Source organism: Myotis yumanensis, unplaced genomic scaffold (genome assembly GCF_028538775.1).
Source record: "Myotis yumanensis isolate MYYU_CA2020_CCGP unplaced genomic scaffold, mMyoYum1.0.hap1 SCAF_8, whole genome shotgun sequence".
NCBI classification, from domain to species: Eukaryota; Metazoa; Chordata; class Mammalia; order Chiroptera; family Vespertilionidae; genus Myotis; species Myotis yumanensis.
In genome coordinates this window covers 52849133-52871566 of record NW_027223759.1, presented here as the reverse complement: position 1 = coordinate 52871566, position 22434 = coordinate 52849133, and the positions used below count along the sequence as shown (strand labels likewise).

Below are 22434 nucleotides of genomic sequence, written 5' to 3'. Positions count from 1 at the left end.
AAGAAAATTAAGAAAATAATGCATGCCTTTCTTAAAACATCAAGTAATTCAGTACACTTTTTAAATTGTATTGAAAGAGTGGGTTTTCTCCTCGCTAGTCTAAATGTTTCTTGAGAGTAGGGTTGGTGACTTCAGCTCATTTGTATTCTTCCATATATGCTTTTCACAAAATAAGTCCTCAATAAGTAACTCTTGTATTTGGTGACAAAGTGGATCAGAGAAGAGAAAGACTCAATGCATTAGATGAATTTAGATTCTACTTTATGTAGTAGTTCCTATTTCTTAATTTGACAGTTTAAGAAGATCAGGGTTAGTCTCTTCTGAACATTTAAAAGAAGTAGGTAAATATTTTTTGAACTTTTGTGCTCTTGCTAAACAAAAGGGGAAATAGACCATAAGATTTTTAATACCTCTTCAAGATATATAATTATTTTCCCTTTTATATAACACAAATAGGATATCGCATTAAGATGAGTAACTAAACCAATTCCTTGTCCATTCTTAGTCAAAGTTATTTTTCTAAAGTGCAAATCTGATCATGTCATTTCCCATTTGAAACTCTTCAGTGATTCCCTATTGTCATCAGAATGAAATGTAAACTCCTTTTAATAGTTTCCTCATTATTATTTGGCCCAGGCTTCCTGGCCTCAACTCCTTCCCAACCTTACACCACCTCCCAGTAGTCATACCTCCTCCAGTTTCAACTCAACTGACCTACTTTCAGTTTCCTGAACCTTTCATGCTCTCCATTTCCCTTTGTGTTTTTACATAATATTCCTTCTGCCAGGAATTCTCTTTCTCAGTTTTTCTACTACTGACTTATTTGCATATTTTTTCTGTTTGAAATATATTGTAAATAGTTAAACTTACAAATAAAGAAAACAATATAATAGATGGCAATTTATGTACCATCTAAATTTGAGATATTAACATTTTGCAACTTTAAAAACAAGTAATTTAAAATCAACTAACAGAGTATATGTTCAGATACAACTAATGGTCTCCCTCCCTTCTGCTTCCTTCCAATGAAGCAGCCACCTTCCTAGAAGCAGTGTATCATTACCATGCATATTTTATACTTTTACTACTTATGTTTATTTCCATAAATAGCATATTTGTAATTTGGTGTTCAGACCTATGGGGGAACTAGATTGTCTATAAAAATGCAAAATATTAGCCAAATAAAAAGATGAATATTTCATAGGAATATTTCCTTGAATTTCTTAATTTATGGGTGCACATATATTGTAAAGAAGCAAGAAGCTAAGATCAGTAACAGGATAGTCAACCTCAAATCAGAGCTTGGAATAAGAAGTCTATATAATAGAGTTAAGTAGTATTCATAAATAAACATGAAGTTTTACCCATTCCTAAGGTCATAGATGTGATATGTTGCTGTGTAAGAATATCTCCAAAGCTGTCAGAAAGAAGAGAGGCAAAGACAAATTTTAATCTTTTAAAAGCTTATATCAGGAATGTATAGTCATAGGTCATTCAATTCAAGGTTCAGAATTATGAAAGGACTATTTTCACAGGGCACCAGGAAGAGTAAGTTGCAATTCCTAATTAGTCTTCATTTAAAGAATTTTACTGTGGACTTTTGTGCTGTTTGTCCATATTCCATAATTCAGCCCTCACTCCATAATAACTGTATTCAAAGACATTTGCTAACTTGACAAGCTTTTCTTTGACATGCTCTATAGAATTTTCCCTTCATATTTTACCTTGACTGAAGTCAAACCACCATGATTTCCATGGCCCATAAGGAGAATTTCATTCAATATATAGTTTTATTGTAAAATGCTCACCTTTCTTTGAATATGGTTTTTTAAATTAATAGATTTTTTTTAAATAGGAGAGATAGAGCTTGTGACTCCTCCTTTAAAAACGAGTGTGTTTTGCCGAAACCGGTTTGGCTCAGTGGGTAGAGCGTCGACCTGCGGACTGAAGGGTCCCGGGTTCGATTCCGGCCAAGGGCATGTACCTGGGTTGCGGGCACATCCCCAGTGGGAGATGTGCAGGAGGTGGCTGATCGATGTTTCTCTCTCATCGATGTTTCTAACTCTCTCTCTCCCTTCCTCTCTGTAAAAAATCAATAAAATATATTTTAAAAAATAAAAAAAAAACTAGTGTGTTTTTTTCTCATAAGTGTACTTATATCGTGGTTAGTGAATAATGCAGGTATTTTTTGGATTTTGTTTCTTAAAAGGGCGTTCAGACTCTTGACAAAGAAGGGCCAAAAGGCTGAAACATGTCTTTCTAAAGAGTGCTGGTACCAGGACCCGGTCCTTTGGAAAATAATCAGTTGACTAAACAACAAGCAGGGGCTAGAGACGGACTTTTCATTCTGAATATTAAGGGAGTTTTGCATCTCAAGTAGGATATGAAAAATGACAGTTAAAACTATAGGTTCTTGATCTAAAAGTAATTGTTAGATATTTAAATCAGTAGTAAATTCCCTTGGCCTTTTGCAAAAATAAAAATCATCTTGAAGATGTATAAATAGAAAAAAGTAAGTTGTTGAACTTACTCTGCATCTTTAGTCAGGAGGGGGAAATTAAGTAAGGGCAAATGGTCTGGTTTGTGGGATTCTCCTACACGAAGCTTTGGGAGACAGATTTAAACTTCTGGTCTATTAATGACTGAATGTCATCTTGCTTGAGCAAGTGAGTTAAATAAGTCACATCTTGATTTTTTTTTTCATTTTAAATGATGAGCTTTTATGAGGTTAAAATGTGGGAATTAACTAATGATTTGTGATACTAAATAGCTTTAGAAATACAAAGATAATTCTCCCCTTTCTGGTGAATATCTGTGCCCTCAAATAAAGTGTTTTCCCAGAGGGAACTAGTTGCTACTACTTGCTGATAACCAGATAAGTAAGCGAAATTATTTGCTTATGTTTCAATTATGCTTTGGGGGCTCATCTAGAGCCCACATTACCTTCTTGAGTATTTAGCGATAAAAATACACTCTTGCTTCCTCTTACATTTATAAACCAAACTGTGGATTAGTTAGAGATATAACCAGATATATCAAAATTAAATAGTCAATACCTTTGAATAATCACTTTCTAGGTATGCAAATTGCCGATCAGGTGATAAGCCATAATTTGAAGCATTCACACTTTTCTGAAATTATGAAAAAAATTGATTAGGATGCAGAAAAAAATAACAGAGCCATGTTAATTTGTAGTTCTAACAGAATAACACATCTTTGATATATCCTACTTGCATATATCTTCAGTGCAATTTTAAAACATTTATGCAGTACCTACTGTATAGGAAGAAACTTACTAGATATTATGGGAGGACAGTATAATAAAGATATACTTTGTGATTTCAAAAAGCTTATAATGTTAAACTTGTAAATAAGTAACTTATATTGCAAATTTGTTCTATAAAAGAAATATAAATATAACTTTACAAAAGCATTAAGGAAGAAGTGCTTGAATCCACATGAGAGTGATTGCTTGCATAGAGGAGGAGAGGGTCACCTGACTGTGGCTTTAAAAGATTAGCGAGCTCTTGAGGGGAGAGAAAGTAGGAGGGTTGAGAGCCTAAGAGGACCGAGTAGCATGTGCCTATTTATTCTATGTCAGGCACTGTCCAAAGCACTTTCAAATGTTACTTCACTTAATTCTTACATTAATACAAAGACCTATTATTATTCCTACTTTGCAGAAGAAACTGAAGCTTGGTAGTGTTAGTATCGTGTGGAACCTTACCCAATTTTCCACATGTTGTAAGTGACAGAGCCAGGATTTCAGCCTCAGTATGCCTGACGACAGGATTGAGTTCTTAACTCTTATCTCAGACCATATTATTTCCACAGAGGAAGAAAGATGCTGGGTGATTTAGAGGAGAGAAGGGCAGGAGTCTAGTGTGAGGAGAAGGGAGAATTAAAGGAGAAGTACAGTGGGATGGAGCTGAGAAGGCAGGTTGGGTCCAGATCAGGTGCTAAGAGTCTGGGCTCTTTCTTGATCAGTGAAGAGCTGGCAAAGTCTTTTGAGGAGGAAGATGATGTTGTATACATACCATGGTGGTATTACTCAAAATGGTATATGATTCTCCTGTTTCAATATTATAAAATACTATGTTATTATCTGTAGATTGATGGAGGTACTCTTGTCCTTTAAACAAGAAGGAAAACAAAACTTGAAATAATATCCCTTAACAGGAACTACATTTATAACAAAGAGAAATCTCTCTTATTTCCCAGACTTATTTTGTTTTTCTTCTTTGTTCAGTACATATTACTTTTTCAGATTTAAAATAAGTTAATTGTAAAGGGAGAAAAGAATATTATTTCCTACTTTCCATAAAGATGCCAAATTTGTTAATGGCAGCCCTATCCTAACCAGTTCAGTGTGTTGGAATAAAATTGCCTTTTATCTGTGTTACAAAGAGGATAAACTAGTTTTAAATGCTAATTTTTTTTGCAATAAAAATTCATTTAATTTGGGTTATGCCTGATTGAGTTTAAAACCATTTTTATGTGCATTTTATTTTCTAAAGAAAAAAATGAAAATATTTGATTTTGTTTAGTGGCACTTTAGACAAAATTTAGTTGACTTTAAAAAAAATTTATTTATTTTATTATGTTATTTTATTATGTTATTTTATTATGTTATTTTATTATGTTATTTTACTATGTTATTTATTATTTTTGATTAGCTTTATTTGACAACATCCTATTTTACAAAACTGTATGTAAATATTAATTTTATGGCCCTTAAAGGATTTGTTTTTAGGATGGGATTTGTCTATTTCTGGGATTATCCATATTAACAATGGATTTCCCTTTTGGTAAAATTCTCATGACTTCTCTTAAATAGGTGTTTCTCTTCCATTCTGAATAGCTATACCATATGCTCAGATTGTTGTAACAATTCTCAACTTTCACTTTTCTGCTAACCTCCTATTGGCCTCATTATTGGGGGAAATCTGGTCAAAAAGGTTCTGTCAAAAGTGCTTTGCTGGTCACTTGATTTACCTAAATAAATGCTGTTTCCCCCCCATGTAAACTGATATGGCTTTTGTTACCATAGAGATACATTGGCACTAAAAGCAAAAACAGAAAAACATACATTTTTTTGCATTATGTTTTCTGATCTTTTCTTTTTTTTTTCTTTTTTTTATTGTTTAAAGTATTACAAATAGTAGTACATATGTTTCCTTTTTCCCCAATTGAACTCCCCCCCACACACATATGCCCTCACTACACACCCCTCGCCTGTATCTGTGTCCATTGGTTGTGCTTATATGCATGCATACAAGTCCTCCAGTTGATCTCTTACCCCCACCTCCCACCCAAACCTTCCCCTGCCTTCCCGCTGTAGTTTGACATTTTTTTAAAAACCCAAAAGTAAAAAAAAAAGTTCACCTACCTGAAATCCAAGTTGGAAAATATGTCCAATAAGAAAATGTCCCATTTAAAATATCTTTCAGTGTAAGTGCTCTTGTTGTATTATTTCCTTCAGAGTTATGATCTTTGTGGGAAGATGAAACAAACTATTACTAAAAAGAAGATTAATAACTCAAAGTCTAAGGTTCTCTCTCATCTGTTCTCATATAATTAAAAAAAAATTGCCATTTGCAAAACTATTGTTTAACTTCTGTCTTGATAGAAATAAGTATTATCTCCATTTTTATAGACAGGGTAACTGAGGCTTAGACAGGTTGTCTGATTGCCTGGAAGGGAAAACTGTGGGAAAAAATTGGGGAGTATGAAGGGCATGGAGGGGGATGGTGCCGAGCAGTGGGGACGTTACTGTTCAGTTTGTGAAGAATTGTCAGAGATTTTTTAAAGAAGGAGAGTGAAATGAGGTCCCAACATATCTAAGCCTTGCAAAACTGGGATTGAAGACCATGTGATTTTGACTAAAACTAGACTCTTAAGCACTTGACTGCATTTCTTCACATATGCATGGCTTGGATTTCTACTGACATATTAAAGATGTATTTTAGCAGCCCAGTTGTTCAGATGAGATCAGCCAGAATCCTTACCTTCGGATATCTCAAGAGAGGCTTTAATGAAGAGAGATAATTGCTTATCCTGACTACAGACTGTTACAAACAGAAAGTGAACCAGAAGAAAAGAAAACCGCATCATCTGGACAAATAATCTTAGAAATTCCAAGAGTAAAGATTTTCCATATAAAAGTAACCGAAGGCAGCTTATAACTATGAACAAGTTTCACTTATATTTAAGTTGTCCAAACAATTGTGTTTTTCAAACATGACTATGCTCAGAGCCCTGAAACAGATCTGCCCAAATGGATAGTATGGCAACCAACTTCCAATCTCCTTCATGTCCCTATTGCCATTCGTCATCCCTTCTCCAGGCCATTGCTTACAGAACCAAAACTTAGAAAAATGTCCTATACCTTGAATACCATTTATAAATCTGGTATTTGCCCATGTAAAAATAACACTGCTGAAGATGAGAGTTTTATCTTCCTGCTAAATTTTTCCAGAGCTTTCCATGACTCTTAGAATGAAGGTCAAAAGTGTTAGTCTGGACTATAGTCTTTCGCTGGTCTAGATGGCCTGTCCCTCTAGCCCTTTTTTCCCCTCTCGCATTACTTTCTAGACCTCAAACACACTGGGCTTTCTGCTCCTCAAATATTTATTTCTTTCTCTAGGGCTTTAGCACCTCTTTCTACCCTCTCCCTTCTTCTCATAACTTCTGTCCAGCCTTTAGTACTCAATATAAGGGCCACTTTCTCTGGGAATCCCTTTTTGACCCCTGGTTCAGGTCTGGCTCCCTTGTTATACATTATCAGGGGTATGTTACTTTTTAAAAGAGCATTTGTCTTGCTTTGTAATCGTGTGTGTATTTGAGTGATTATCTTATTAATATTTTTCACCTCCATCTGTATTCTCAAAACAGTCACCATAAGTCTGGATATTATGTATGTCTCGTTTTGCTCATCATCACATCCCTAGTGTCTAGCACATAATAGGCATTTAATAGATACTTGTTGAATAAATGGATGCATGAAATGAAGGATGAAAAGATGGATGAATGGAAGGATGGATGGATGGAGTTTGTGACCTCTTCTTTACAGACTCCTTCTACTGCTAATTCCCTGTATGATTTTGGTAAGTCAATTTCTGGCATCACAGCTTCCTTAGCTGAAATATAAAGGACTAGACTAGAAAATGTTGATAATATCTTTCAGTTCTACTAAATTAAATTTTAAAATTTGAGACTCAACATGTTCTGTTAGCTTTGTAGTTACATAAATGTAATGCCATGGTGATAAGAGCCAATTGACCAACTGGATAATAGCATCTCCTGCTATTTTAACTGATTAACACTGGGGCATGCATGCCCTGCACAACTGATTAAGATCATGAATTATTTTCTTAATTTACTAAAAATTACTCTGGTGGCTACACAAGTGATTGATGCTCTCCTTTGTAGCCAGACAATAAATGCTTACTAACATGAGCTTATTCAAATTTTAAATGATCATCTTCTTACATCCTCTTTGGACCCTAAGTGAGGTTGTACATGCCATATGATTACTTATAGTTGAAAGTTTTTCTATGTAATTAAATGATCCTGTGCAAAATTCATATCACTGATTTTATAATTCCCAATAAATGAGTAAAAGACCATTTTACTATAATAACATTAGAATAAGCATTTTAATTAGATTTTATTTAGCTCTCCTAAGAGTACAATGTAATCTATATCTATTGTTGCCAAGGGGAATTTCTAGCACTGTTATTGGCAATGAAAGTTACTGTGTTTTTATTGATAGTTTAGAGAGAGAGGAACGGAGGAGGGGAGAGAGAGAGAGAGAGAGAGAGAGAGAAACATTCATGTGAGAGAGAAACATTGATTGGTTGCCTTCTTTTCACAGCCCACCAGATCAGGGATCAAATCCCCAAGCTCAGTATGTTCCTTGACCAGAGATCAGACCCGAAACCTGTTGGCATATGGATCAACGCTCCAATCAACTGGGCCACCTGGACAAGGCAAAAATTGTTTTCCTTTAAAGATAATTTAATTTGTGTCTACACAATCCTGAACATATAGATATAAAATGTAGTGTATCCTTTTATTGTGAATACCCAAAAACCTAGATAATTATTTTATTTAAAATTGTTTAAATTGATTCAATAAATAAATATAACTGTGGAGATGCCTTTTTGTCTAGCATAAATAATACTTTTATTATGGCTAATGACTTATATAATAGATTTTCCTATTTAAGTATACTTGCATATAATTTTACTTGCAATTATGAGTAATTGAGAAATTCTTAGCTAAAGTTAATCTTTATTTTTATAGAAAGTTACAATAAATGAACTTATTCAAATGAAACACTATGCTTGGCACATGATAAGCTGTCAATACATTTTGGATTTTGCTTTATCATAGCTTATCAGTATTTTTCAAATAAATATTTTTGATCAGTGTTTCACAAAGTAATTTGATTGATAGGACTTTTTTGTGTATCTACTAAGATCACAGTTTGGGGAAAAAGCAGTTTCATGTCAGGCTATTAGTATATATAATTAATATTTACTTTAATTCTAATATGAAACTTACCAGTTGTACTTGGAACATTTTGGTCATCCTGCAGCCTTTTAACTGAAATATCACAATTATGATATTAAATATAGTTAGTACTAATATCACATATATGGATAAATAAAATTTATAAAAACAGTAGTTTTTAAATACCTACTTCTACATATTTTTCTTTTGATATAATTAATAATTGTGTTGATCCTTATCAATTTTTTCAAACATTTCAAGGATTAGTTATTTGCTCTTTTATAACCTCTTATTTAGATTATCCAGGAAATTTACAAGAGAGTATATTTTATATTATTTCCAAGTTAGCCATTTATTTTAAACTAGAGGCCAGGTGCACGAAATTTGTACACTCCGTGTCGGGGGAGGGTCCCTCAGCCCTGCCTGCACCCTCTCGCAGTCTGGGAGTCATCAGTCAGACATCCTTAGCACTGCTGTGGAGGCGGGAGAGGCTACCACCACTGCTGCTGCGCTCGCTGTGAACTTGCCTCAGGGCTTCTGGCTGAGCGGTACCCCCCTGTGGCAGCACACTGACCACCAGGGGGCAGCTCTTGCATTGAGCGTCTGCCCCCTGGTGGTCAGTGAACATCATAGCAAGCAGTTGTTCCACCGTTTGGTTGATTTGTATATTAGCCTTTTATTATATAGGACTAGAGGCCCGGTGCACAAAAATTTGTGCACTGGGGGGAAGGGGTCCTTCAGCCCGGCCTGTGCCCTCTCGCAGTCTAGGATCCCTCGGGAGATAACAACCTGCTGGCTTAGGCCTGCTCTTGGGTGGCAGAGGGCAGGCCCAATCCCTAGGTGCAGCCCCTGGTCGGGCTCAGAGCAGGGCTGATTGGGGAGTTGGGGCGCCGCCCCCTGTCATGCTCAGAGCAGGGTGGATTGGGAGGTTGCGATGCCACCCTTAGTCATTCTCAGGGTGGGGCTGATTGGGGGGTTGGGGCAGCGCCTCCTGTCACACTCAAGGCAGGGTCGATAGGGAGGTTGCGGTGCCACCCCCTGTCACGCACAGAGTAGGGCCCACCAAGGGGTTGGGGAGCTCCCCCCTGTCATGCACAGAGCAGGGCCCATCAGGAGGTTGAGGATCTCCCCCTGTCATGCACAGAGTAGGGCCGATAGGGGAGTTAGGGCACCGCCCCCTGTCACACACAGAGCAGGGTGGATCAGGGGGTTGGGGCACGGCCACTGTCACACTCAGGGCAGGGCCAATGGGGAGGTTATGGCTCTACCCCATCACACACAGAGCAGGGCCTGTGAGGGGGGGGGGGATTTGGGGCGCCGCCCTCTATCACCCACAGAGCAGGGTGGATCAGGGGGTTGGGGCGCCACCACTGTCATACTCAGGGCAGGGCCAATGGGGAGGTTATGGCTCTACCCTGTCACACACAGAGCAGGGCCAATCAAGGGGTTGGGACGCTGCCCCCTGTCACACACAGAGCCACAGGGCGATCAGGGGGTTTGGGTGCTGTCCCCTGTCATGCTGATCCGGTGCCAGGAGGCCTCGCGGCCCCGCTGATCCTGGTGCTGGGAGGCATATTACCCTTTTACTATATAGGATAGAGGCCTGGGGGCCGGCTGGTTTGCCCTGAAGGGTGTCCTGGATCAGGGTGGGGGTCCCCACTGGGGTGCCTGGCCAGTCTGGGTGAGGGGCTAAGGGCTGCTTTCAGGCTGGCAGTTGTTGACTGAAGCTCCCAACCGCTCCTTTTTTTTATTTTATTCTGGGACAGCTTTAGCTCTGGCTCTAGCTCTGAGAGCAAGTATCTGGTTTGTTTTGGTTCTATAATCGAAACAATGTATAATTCCAGCTCTGAGATCCTGGCCTATATTTGTTAGAATGCTTCAAACTGCCAGCTCAGTCACTGGAGCAAGCAAGCCTCATGTTCGCTTCCAGCTGCCTGGCTGCCGGCCGCCATCTTGGCTGACAGTTAATTTGCATAAGGATACGCTGATTAGCCAATGGGAAGGGTAGCGGTCGTACGCTAATTACCATGTTTCTCTTTTATTAGTGTAGATGTGTTCATAATAGCTATAAGTGCCAATAATCTATATAGAGAACTTAGCATATGTCATGTTATGACTCAAGTTACCTATATAGCAATTTTAATAATGCATTAATTATACTGCTAATTACCATGATGATAATAAGCCACACCAGCACCCAAGAAGCAATGAGTAAATGTATAGAAAATATATTCAGTGGAGCCAGCTCTATTTATTCAGAAATAGGGTTTCTCCACAGATTTGGGTTTGGTGAGTATGAATCTCACATGTGGTGTAGGTGAGGCTCAGAGGTGTGATTGATTATGCTGGAGTCAGGTGGGGCTCAGAAAGATACCAAATCAAATGGGAAGACTCTAAATTAGTCATTCTGCTCTTTCTGTTCATAAATGTAATGAAGTAATGTGTCTGCTCTGAGATGTTGCATTAGGTCACATATTCAGAGGTATAAAGCATAAAGTTTACTTAGAATTTTCAACCTTAGCTCTGGTTCTTTGTATATTTAGAAAGATTATAAACATAGTAATGTTTCATTGCACTATCAATGCTGACCACTACCATCAGCCATCAGCAGAAATGACCTTCTAGTCGGCTCTATGAAAATGCTATTGGTTTATTGCTATCTCAACACTTAGCTCAATTTATTGAATATAAACATTTTGTCTTTATATTTATGCAAATTGTATAAGGCATAGGTCTTTATCCATGATAACAGAGTCTGTATTTGATTTTTCTCACTGTCATATGTCCAGTAGCTAGAATAATGCTTCACATACAGTGGGAGCATGATAAATATTTTTGAATGAAAAAAAATAAATCAACTTGACAGATTTTATGTTAACTTATTTTCACTAATTTACCCCCAAATATATACCTGCCCTTATTCTCTACCCTCCTATCCATGTGGTAAATTTCAACGTGGATAGGCCCTAATTAAAAAATGTATCCAAATTTAGTCCCTGGAGTCACTTGGATGCTGTTTGAAAAATAGATTCCTAATCCTTATCTCAAACCTAATGGTTCAGAATCTCTGGGGATGAGGTCCTGCTAACTTTCATTTTTACCAATACCCCCAGGATATTCTTCTGCAAAGAATCCAATCTTAGTGATTTCACTGAATCTATTCAGTGAATTGTACTTCACTGTAACCCTGTGCCTCTCATTGGGATGCCCTTTGCCTTTAAACTCTTGGTATGTGGATGGGCATGGCCTGACTAGTAATCCATATCTCACGGACATAGATACCCACAACTAAGTGTTGATCGTGGCCTTCAAGGAATATTAATGATCTATAATGTTTATACCCCTATTCAGTCCTCTTGCCCACTATCTTTTCGGGCTACATGCAATTGGATTCTTCTTAAGTACATTTCCTCTGCCGATCCTTGAAGAATGAAAAAAGGGCAAGGGGTCTGATTCTGATCCAGATTAGATTTAAACAAGATTGCATGGAAAGCACTGGGGGTTTTATTTTCTAGTGTCATGAATGTGTGTGTGTATGTAAATCAGTATAAAATATATCTCCATGACTAAACAAGTTGCTGTCACCTAAAAACGTGCCACTAGTAATTATTGAGTGAATAACTGGATTTTCATGCTCCTTCCCAAATAATCCTATATAATAAAAGAGAAAATGCAAATTAACACTCCTCTGCTATACTCAAGCCACGCCCACAAGCCATGCCCGCCAGCCAATCAGGAGCGAGTATGCAAATTACCCCAACCAAGATGTCAGCATCCACGGAGCTGGGGTGAGCAGGAGGCTTGGGTTGCCCCCAGCAATGGGGGAAGCCAAGCTTCCTGGCTTCCTGCCTGCCCTGGCCGGCCCTCGGCTTCCCTCAAGGCTACAAAGTTTCAATTATAGAAGATAAATAAATCCCAGAAAAAAAAAAGGAGAGGCTGGAGACTTTGGTCACCAGGGGCAGTGGTCAGCCTGAAAACGGCCCCTCACCCAGACTGGCCAGGCAACCCAGTGGGGACCCCCACCCTGAAGGGGGTGTGGCCAGCCTGAAAACAGCTCTCAGCCCCTCAACCAGGCTGGCCAGGCACCCCAGCTGGACCCCCCCACCCTGAAGGGGCTGTGGCCAGCCTGCAAACAGCCATCAGCTCCTCACCCAGGCTGGCCACATCCCCATGGAATGAGGGTCTCCGGTGGGGGGCTTGGTTAGCCTGAAAACAGCCCTCAGCCCCTCATCCAGGCTGGCCAGGCACCCCAGCAGGACCCTCCACTCTGATCCAGGACACCCTTCAGGGCAAACCAGCCGGCCCCCACCCATTCACCAGGCATCTATCCTCCTGTATAATAAAAGGGTAATATGCAAACTGACCCTAACAGCAGAAGGACTGGGAATGACTGGTCACTATGACGCACACTGACCACCAGAGGGCAGACACTCAATGCAGGAGATGCCCCCTGGTGGTCAGTGTGCTGCCACAGGGGGAGCTCTGCTCAGCCACAAGCCATGCTGCCAACTGCCAGCACAGTAGTGGTGGCGGGAGCCTCTCCTGCCTCCTCAGCAGCACTAAGGATGTCCGACTGCAGCTTAGGTCTGCTCCCCCTGGCAAGTAGACATTCCCCGAGGGCTCTCAGGCTGCCAGAGGGATGTCTGACTCCCAGCGTAGGCCCGATCCCCCAGGGAACAGGCCTAAGCCAGCAGGTGGACATCCCCTTAGGGATCCCAGACTGTGAGAGGGCACAGACTGGGTTGAGGGACCCCCCTGAGTGCACAAATTATTGTGCACCGGGCCTCTAGTTATATTGAAATATAACCTTTTGGTTGTTTTGAAAGTTTAGCTTTGACATGTATAATTTTTAAACTCTAAATATTTGAGCTGAAGCAGGAATGACTTCTGAAAACATCTCTCTTCTATATGTAACTGACACTTCCTTGATCAATACTTAATTACTCACAGTGTCTTAGAGTCAACTTGGCCCATCTTTAGCACAGTTCCTCATACACCACTTACACACTCTAATTAACTATACATTTGCATTTGAACTCATTAAAGCAAAGCTGAAAACTACTTCAATTATGAATCCAAGAAATTACAATTCACAGAAATGATTCACAAGTAATGATTCACTATTCTAATTCTTTTTTAAAACTTTGTGCTTATTCTTTATTAAGATTCTGTTTCTGTTTCTGTCATTTAATTTTCTAGTCCTGAAAAATTGGGAATAAGTGCCAGAGCAGAAGCATTCAATGTTAGGTCTAATATTTTTCACAAACTAAATGAGAAAATATGTTTTATTAAAGTGGGCACACAAATGGCAGGGTCCCTTTGTTCTCATTTCCGTATTTGATTCAGAACTGATGCTAAATAGGCCACTCTAAGGAAAGTGACGTGGGTTCCCAGGCACACCACACATGTCTGCAGAGAAACTATCTAGAAGGAGGCATCATCTCTAGCCTTTGCTTCAAGTCATGTCTGTTTGTTTGTTTATTAGTTTTTCTTGAGTAAGCACCACAGGTGCAAATATAGGAAATTTTAGAGTGTAGAATCTACTATTTAAAAACTAATATAAACAGAGGCAAAGAAGCATTGAACAGACTGTCAAACTACAGCAGGAAGGTAGGGAGGGTTGGGGAGGTAAGAGATAAACCAAAGGACTTGTATGCATGCACATAAGCACAATCAACAGTCGCAAGACACTGGGGTGTGTGGGATGGTGAGGGCAAGTGCCAGGGGTTAGGGGAGGCTAGGGGGAGGTCAATGGGGGAAATAAATGAGACATATGTACTACTATTTGTAATACCTTAAACAATAAAATAAAAAATAAAGTAATGAATTAAAAAAAACCACATGAATATATTTGGGCAAAAGCTGACAACTGGGAACAAATGGATCTGAGGTAGCTTTAAACAAGTAATAGGAAGTGTTGTAATTGATGAAGTTTTTGTAAGTACCAAGCACTCTAAATGCATGGTCCCATGACATCCTCACTCACCTCTCTGAGATGGACTGTTATTAACTTCATTTTACAAATTAGGGCATGGGAATTAGAGGCAAAGTAACTCGCTTAATATGTGACAGAGCTGGGATTTAAATCCAGCTCCATCTGATTTTAGAGGCTGGGCACTTTATCACTATACTATGATTTAAAGCAAAAGAATATGTGTAATAAAATAACAAACAATAACAGCAAAACAAACCAAACAAAAATTAGGTCAAGAAGCAAGCAACACACAAGGGAGATAGAATAATTATTCATGGAAATGTAGGCCCATTGAGCCTCCTTTGCCAGCTCATCTTCCTCTAATCTCTACCTTAAATTTTGGTATGGCTCATACTGGTGTTACTTGGGGTCTGAGGAAGAGCCCCTGTCCTCAGCCATTTCATGCTCCTGGGGTTTCCATTACATATCTCTAGGCTGACTCACCCCACCACCTGACCTGACCCCCCCACTGGATTTCTCCTCTGAATTCCAGACTTGTATATTAAAGTTCTTCCTTGTCACCTCTACTTGGCTGCCTTCTATATGTGGCCTGACCAGGGACTGAACCGGCAACCTTTCAGTGCACATGACGATGCTCAACCAACTGAGCCACTCCGGCCATGCATATTTTGTTCTTTTAAAGAGTCCTATCACATCAGTGTTTCTACCAACTATAAAATCATAATCTGTATTAAAAATTTTAATTTAGACACTAAGAAATTCTTTTTATTATTAATAGGAATAAAGGTTTAAAAGGATTTTGTTATTCTGTTTATACTACATAATTTTTGTTAGTTCACCAGGATACTAAAATGAACAATAACCTTCTTTTCTCTACTTAAAAATGGGCAGTAAGCCCTAGCCAGTTTGGCACAGTGGATAGAAGATTAGCCCTCATATTGAAGAGTCCCGAGTTCAATTCCAGTGAAGGGCACAATCTTTCTCTCTTTCTGTCTTTTCCCATCCCTTCGACTCTCTCTAAACATCAATAGAAAAATATCATCCGGTGAGGATTAACAACAAAAAAAGGCAATAAATTTGAAAAAGGCTAATTAGTATTTGAATATTATATGAAAATGTCATTTCAATTGTGCCTACTATGTTAATTATTGCCATATTTGAAAGCTCTGCATGACTGTCTCTGTTTCTTAAGAACTTTAAGCTCTGATTCCACATTCCTGATTTGAGCTTTAGAACACGTATTTCTTAGGGTGTATTTATGACTAGCTATTCCTGTATAAGTTGTAACACAATTTGCTTTGGAAATAGGAGACAGGTAAACTCCTCCACTTTATGGAAATCATCCAAAGACTTGGATTATTTTCTAAATTATTTAAAATTTGGCAAAACTCAAAGCAAGTTTGCCAAGATTCATTTTCTGTGATTTTAAAATCCAAGGGCAAATCAGAGAAATATAATATGCAAAGTTGATTTATTTACCCTCACCTCAAAAGCTCTTTTATGTTTGTGAACTTTCTAAACCCTTTAGACTTCTCCATATTTCCTCCAAAAGAACAGTGAATAAATAAGCTTAAAACTCTTAAGATGTTTGAGGGAGTCTGTTTCACAGTTCTAAATGTTGATACTGGGAAAATTTCAAGCCTTAAAAACATATTCTCATCTCCTGTGAAGATGGTTTCATCTCACATATATCTTATATTCTAAAAAGTGGTTGTTGAAGTTATAGTAATAGTAACAATAATAATAACAACAATGGATTTCTGACTAAAACACAGACATTCTAAATGATATTCTTACAAAATATTGTTTTCTATCTAAATTTCACATATCTTGTGAAATAAATCCAACTTCCTGTTTATAGGTTGATGTTCAACGACTGGGCAACACTGGCTGGGCCACTCCAGTTGTTCTTGATAGCACTTTTAAGAATTTGAAATATTCTGTTAATTTATTTGTTTACCTATTTACTATCAAACTGTTCTTTCTTAATGGTAGAGACTTTGTCATTCATGGCTTAGACAACAGGCTAATATTTGGAAAGTACTTAATAAATAATTGTGGGACAAATAATCCAAGTGTCCAGGGGCCACAGTGGACAGGACATTGTGGATAATAGATGACTATGGGATACTAATCTCAGGTTTTTCATATTCAGTAGTTATTTTTAAACGCATCATATACTTTTTTGGTGTGTGTGTATATTTGTCTGTGTGTGTGTTTTTCAGCCCAATGGTTAAAAATCCAATGTTTAGCGACATCAGGCTGATACTGTGAATGAATATGGTATCTTGTACATAATTAAATAGAAAGTTGTGGGAAACTTGGAGAAAGCATTGCCCATCTGAAGGCACCTGCTTCTTAGCTAACTATTATCATGGGCCCATTGCTGCCAGATTTAATATTTAAAGAGAAGCCAAAAATATAAATTTTTATATGAAATCCTCTGATTTTTTAAAATTGGTGACTATTACAAAGTTTTATAAAACACAGCAGGCCCAAAACAACAACAGTAAAAGGAAAAGTGTTTAAAGGCAGACAGGAGGATTGCAGGGGGATCTGAGAGTCACCCGCCTCCTTTGTTTCTTTCCCTCAACTTCATTCTCCATTCCGCCCCTCCCCCAACTCCCTTTATCTTTTCTCTTCTTTTCTTCTTTTGCCTCAGAACGTGTGATGTCTCCTATGAGTTCCTTGTACACAAAAGTTTCTAAAAAATATATGTTGTTTTTGATCCAAGGCGATGGGGAATAGGAACAGGGATGATACCCAAGGATAAAGACACCCCCTCACACACACAATCTCAGAATGAAGAACATTGTTGAAATTGAAATATATCACACAGAGGGGCCTAGTCATCATCTTTGTGTGCATATGTATATGAGGATGAAGAATACAGTGAAATTCTAGCTGCCGCTTATTAAGTAGCTACTGCACGTTAGAAATTATAGAAAAATAATAGCTGGCATTTATTGAGTGTTTGCTCATCACCATATGAGAAACTCAACACTCAATAGCATTCAAGGAGAGAGTAGATGACTCCTACATTTCATTTCACAAATGAATTTCACAAAGGTAGGTCCAGGAATTCAGAAACTGCAAATCATGAAGCAAGACCATATAGAATTTACTTTGGAAATTCTGGAGCCTCTGTCATGTTCCAATTTTTGTTTTCTGTTTCTTCGGCTTTTGTTATTGTCACCTCTGTAAATCTCTTGAAACAAGGCCTGAGTGTTTCTTTTGGGGGTTGACAAAATTGAGGGGAAGGTGTGGAGCTCAGTTTCCATTCTCCGCCTGGTTGTATCTTCACACAGGAAGAAGGGTGGTGCTTGGGAAGGCGAGAGAAAGTAAATCGAGGCAGGAGAATAGAACAGGAATCGGTTTAATGGGAATAGGCTGAGGCCAAGGAGGACAGCCTGGGACTAAGAGGTAGAAACCCATATGTGTTTTCCATTTGTGTGAAAATAAAAATGGGAAATTTTGAAAGTTTCAAAAAAAAAGTTGTCCCTTATTTTTATTACTATGTGAGTGATCTAAAGGGATTTTTCTCATTTCACCACCACATTTTCCTATTTGTTCATACAATTCTGCCTAAATTCTCCACAGCTCTTTGCATCCCGAGGTTGGTGCTCCCTGGGCCTCTCTCTCCACAGAAGAGCCCCTGTCATTTCTTCTTTGACCTAGACCTGGTGGGGAACAACAGAAACCCCGATCTCCTGTTGGTGGTGGAGGCCATGCATCCACTCTGGATTCTTACCCTGACTTTCAGAGGGAAATCTAGTCTGCTGAATCTCTGTTTCCCCGACACTTGGCACAATGATGGGCAAGTAGTCAGTGGGACTTAATTCCTCAATATATAAATAAATAAATGAATGTTTCTGAAGTGGGTTTTTAACTTTCTCCAAAAAAGACTGTTCTTATGTTGTTAGCACATAATACTGGGCTAAGAATACAAGGGCATCTAAGGTAAATGTGAGGTAATGGAGTTTCTGAGAAAGCTTGAAAAGGCCAACTAGAAGCTTCCTTCCCTTTGAATTCTCTGTTCCTTCTCCTTCCTCCTCTTTCCCTTCTCCTGCTTTGCCACCTTAGATCCTATCTCACCAGGCACTGGGCAGTTGTGAGAGTGAGAACTGGACCAGAAGCTCTAGATCAGTGATGGCGAACCTATGACACGCGTGTCAGAGGTGACACGCGAACTCATTTTTTTGGTTGATTTTCCTTTGTTAAATGGCATTTAAATATATAAAATAAATATCAAAAATATAAATCTTTGTTTTACCATGGTTGCAAATATTAAAAAAAATTCTATATGTGACACGGCACCAGATTAAGTTAGGGTTTTTCAAAATGCTGACACGCCGAGCTCAAAAGGTTCGCCATCACTGCTCTAGACTAAGGATGACTGAGGAGTAGGGTGTGGGAAGAAGGAGGGAGGTCAGACGATCCACTTCAAATCAGGGATATCTATACTACTGCCTGGAGGGAGGAGGGCTTCCCCTGGCCTACTCTGCAAAGTAGGGGAGTGAATGGTTCCAGTACAAGTCATTTAAGTGACATTCTGAGCAGTTTTTCAGCCAATTTAGAATAGAAAGAGAATGGGACTATGGACAAAAAGTGTAATTCTCAACTGTTTAATAAATTTTCTGTTTCTGGATGAGTAATAAAATTCCTCTTAAAGTTTAATTTTATTACTTCACTCTACAAGGAAATTAATTTGCTCTGAGAATTATCCCATTGGTTGAAACAGAAAACTAGGTCTTAAATGACATAGATTTTTATAATATTTGTACTTTATAACATACATTTATGTACTTGTTATATATGTCTAAACTTGGAGAGAAGGTAAGGATTGGGATTATAAATAACTAGAAGCCTGGTGCACGAAATTCATGCATGAAGGGCGGGGTGAGGGGTGGGGTGAGGTTCCTCAACCTGGCCTGAATCCTCTTGCAATCCGGGACCCCTTGGGGGATGTCAGGCCTAAACCAGCAGTAGGACATCCCTCTCACAATCTGGGATGCTGCATGCACCAGTGACCATAATTTTCATATAGGTGAAAGGCATCTTGCTATTGTATGGGCAGATAGATGCTCTGATTATAAAAAGTAGTACATAACATGAGCCTTCTGAGGCAGTAGTACCATTCTCCTCTTCTTATGGGTGGAAAAACTGAAACAGAGAGAAGTTAAGTAATTGGCTTTTTCACACAGTTATAAGTGTCAGAATCAGGGCTGACCACAAAATGTGCAAGCCATAGTCCATGCATGTCATCACTTCATCATCCTGTTTTTTCAGTGTTAGAGTAGCCTTGCCAGGTTTTAATTTTTAAATCTAAATGACTGTTCCCAATATATAGGGTAGGTTCCCTAGGCCTGGCCAGCGATCAGGGCCATCTGTGGGGCTACCGGTGGGTGGGGCAATCAGGGGGCCCCCTGCTAGCACCCACCTTGACTGGCAGCCTGGCACCGCCCCCCCAATCACTGCTGCAGGTCACCTCCCTCCAGGTCAGGGGAGGCTCCTGTGTTGAGCATCTGCCCCAAGGTGGTCAATGCACATCATAGCAACTGGTCATTCGGCCATTCAGTTGATTTGCATATTAGGGTTTTATTATGTAGGATTACACAAATATCTATGTGGGTGTATACTTACATATTATTTGTAAATATGTAACTATAGTATATTTCCTATTAGAAATTATGGCTCAAATTCCAAAGTGCTAAGGCAAGCCATCCTTGCCTGTGGACATGGAAGCAGGCTCACAAGTGAGTCCATACACTTTAGTCCTCAGAATATTCATTTCTGAGGAAGCAACATGTTGATTTCAAGTACTGGGGGTTTCTTTTAAAATCAGGAGCTAATTCTGAACACATTGGCATTCAACGGGTCAATGGGACCTAATATGTCACCTGACAATTGCTGGCATGAAGGAAATATGGCTCCCAAGCCACTGAGGTAAAACACTGATCTGGAAACAATTTTAACTTGAAAAAATATAAGAAGTATGGATGCACACAATACCTCTCAACAGCCTAAGAATAATTGTGTGCTGGCAGAGAGCAGGAAATGGACTGAAGATTAACACTGAAGATACAAGCACAATGCCTTCATCATATTGACTAACCTCTTCATTTTGTAATTCTGTGAAAATCCCATGAGCATTTTGAATTTTTCAAAATATTTTCTGTATTCTAATTTTTAAAGCAATGGATCATTTAGGACTCCTACATTCTTTAGCTAAAGATTTGTCATTTATTTTCCTTTACTGACAGTTAACTTTTAACCAAAGGTATTCCCCACCTTAGTTATTATAAGCTTTTAATAATTGTTGCTACATACTTTTCCCCTCAAAGCACAAGACCTGTTATTGTTGTGCTTTTCTCCTGGTTCAGAATTTGAGCTTCTCTTCATAACTTTTACAGAAACATACCTTTAATATTGCTGGATAATGTACAGACAGAGTCTTAATTTAAATTTAAACTACCCCCTATCAGTCCATAGTATCTTCCAACTTTCAGCAAAGGGAGGTTGATGTTAATCTAAACCCTTTTAAAAAAAATTCATTTATCACTAAACATAATGCTTGTTTAATAGTTTTTCGTTTTCTAATTTAATTTTCATTGCTACTGCATCTAGAACAACAATTTTAGTTTTTCTATACAGCTATACTCAAGATCTCTATTCTAGCTGCCTTCCTAAATTTTTGAAAAGACTCATAATAAAACAAACAAACACAAAGCCATAGTTTCTGTTTTAACTTTTCAATTCATACTCAGTTTTACTTTCCATGAGGCAATCCTTTCAAGCAACGTTAGTCAAAAATATCACCTCTAAAGGTCTGTTAAAGCTTGTAATTTAGTTTATATTTGGGGAGGTGTGGGAATGATACAGAAAGTGCTTGGGTTTTTCTGTTGCTGAAATAACACTGGAAATCTCTTTCTACTCCTGCCTTAAATTCCTCATGATTTCTGGTTGCACAAGGACATATCGGTGAGCTTATAAGTCTTCATGGAGATAACAGACTTACTTTGGAAAATAAGCACTTTGGAAATGTTCAATCACTCGTGACCATGTGTTAGTGCATTTTCCAAGGCTGACAGAGAAAATCAGAGAAAAATTCTTACCTCTCAAAGGACGTAAGGCAATGCACATCACCAATAAAGCAAGCACAGCAGAGGTGGCAATTCCAAATAAGATTTTTAACCATGTCTACATAAAATAAAAATGAATTAGATATACATACAGTTTCTGCTAAGTAGTAGAAAACACACAATTTTGTTTGCCGTTAAATCTTAGTTCTCCTTAACACAAACTTTTGATAGTCTTCCACTGGTCTGGCTCTAATTGCTGGAATTTTTCCAGCTCCACACAGACAAATGTTTCTACAGTATATTTAGAATAATCTCTCAATCTCAACCCACTCCAGGAAGTACATACTTATGGACAAACCCTCACCTTCTAAACAATATAAAACATTGTTCGCACTCAATTCTGCCAGCCCTCATTCTTCAGCAACACCTGAGTTTGCATATACTAACCTTCATTTTTCCAGATGTTTGTGAAAGTCAGCTAATTCTGACTTCGGAGTGTGGGTCACTGCATCTGTGAAAACCGTTGAAAGGAAGCAAGTCTGTCTTTGGAGTTGGAAGAGGAAGCTAGGACAAGGTTTTTTTCTTTCCATGGACTTTTCAAAACCGTGCCAAATTTCAAAAGATTTCTGTAAAATTAGAAACAGATTTTGGGGGCGTTCTTGGCCTTGAAATGAACTGTGAATGGCTTAAGGGAGGCTTTACAGCCTTCTCATCCTTGTAAATTCTACACCAACATCTGCTTACGTTGACATACAGAGGTTTTTAAACTTTTTTTTTTTTTTTTACAAGTTTAGTTTTATGTTTCATTTTCCTCTAGAAATCTCTCACCAATTACTTTGGCAATTTATTGAGTTTCATATAACCTTTCTATTTGCAACTAAAAGAAGAATTAAAATAATA

General features: G+C 38.5%; 1 protein-coding gene across 1 annotated transcript in view; it reads right to left on the bottom strand.

Moving 5' to 3' along the window:
• The window catches only part of FAP (fibroblast activation protein alpha), a 71902-nt gene extending 49839 nt beyond the window's left edge, over nucleotides 1-22063 (bottom strand). Inside the window, exons 1-7 of the mRNA XM_070423437.1 lie at nucleotides 21982-22063; nucleotides 21568-21652; nucleotides 8569-8610; nucleotides 5390-5491; nucleotides 4038-4132; nucleotides 3057-3131; nucleotides 1365-1417 (exon numbers count right to left, since the gene is read on the bottom strand). Coding sequence (XP_070279538.1) covers nucleotides 1365-1417; nucleotides 3057-3131; nucleotides 4038-4132; nucleotides 5390-5491; nucleotides 8569-8610; nucleotides 21568-21652; nucleotides 21982-21987 — 458 coding nt within the window. The 5' untranslated portion in view covers nucleotides 21988-22063. The remainder of the gene's footprint in view (nucleotides 1-1364; nucleotides 1418-3056; nucleotides 3132-4037; nucleotides 4133-5389; nucleotides 5492-8568; nucleotides 8611-21567; nucleotides 21653-21981) is intronic.
• Nucleotides 22064-22434: the final 371 nt, after the last annotated feature.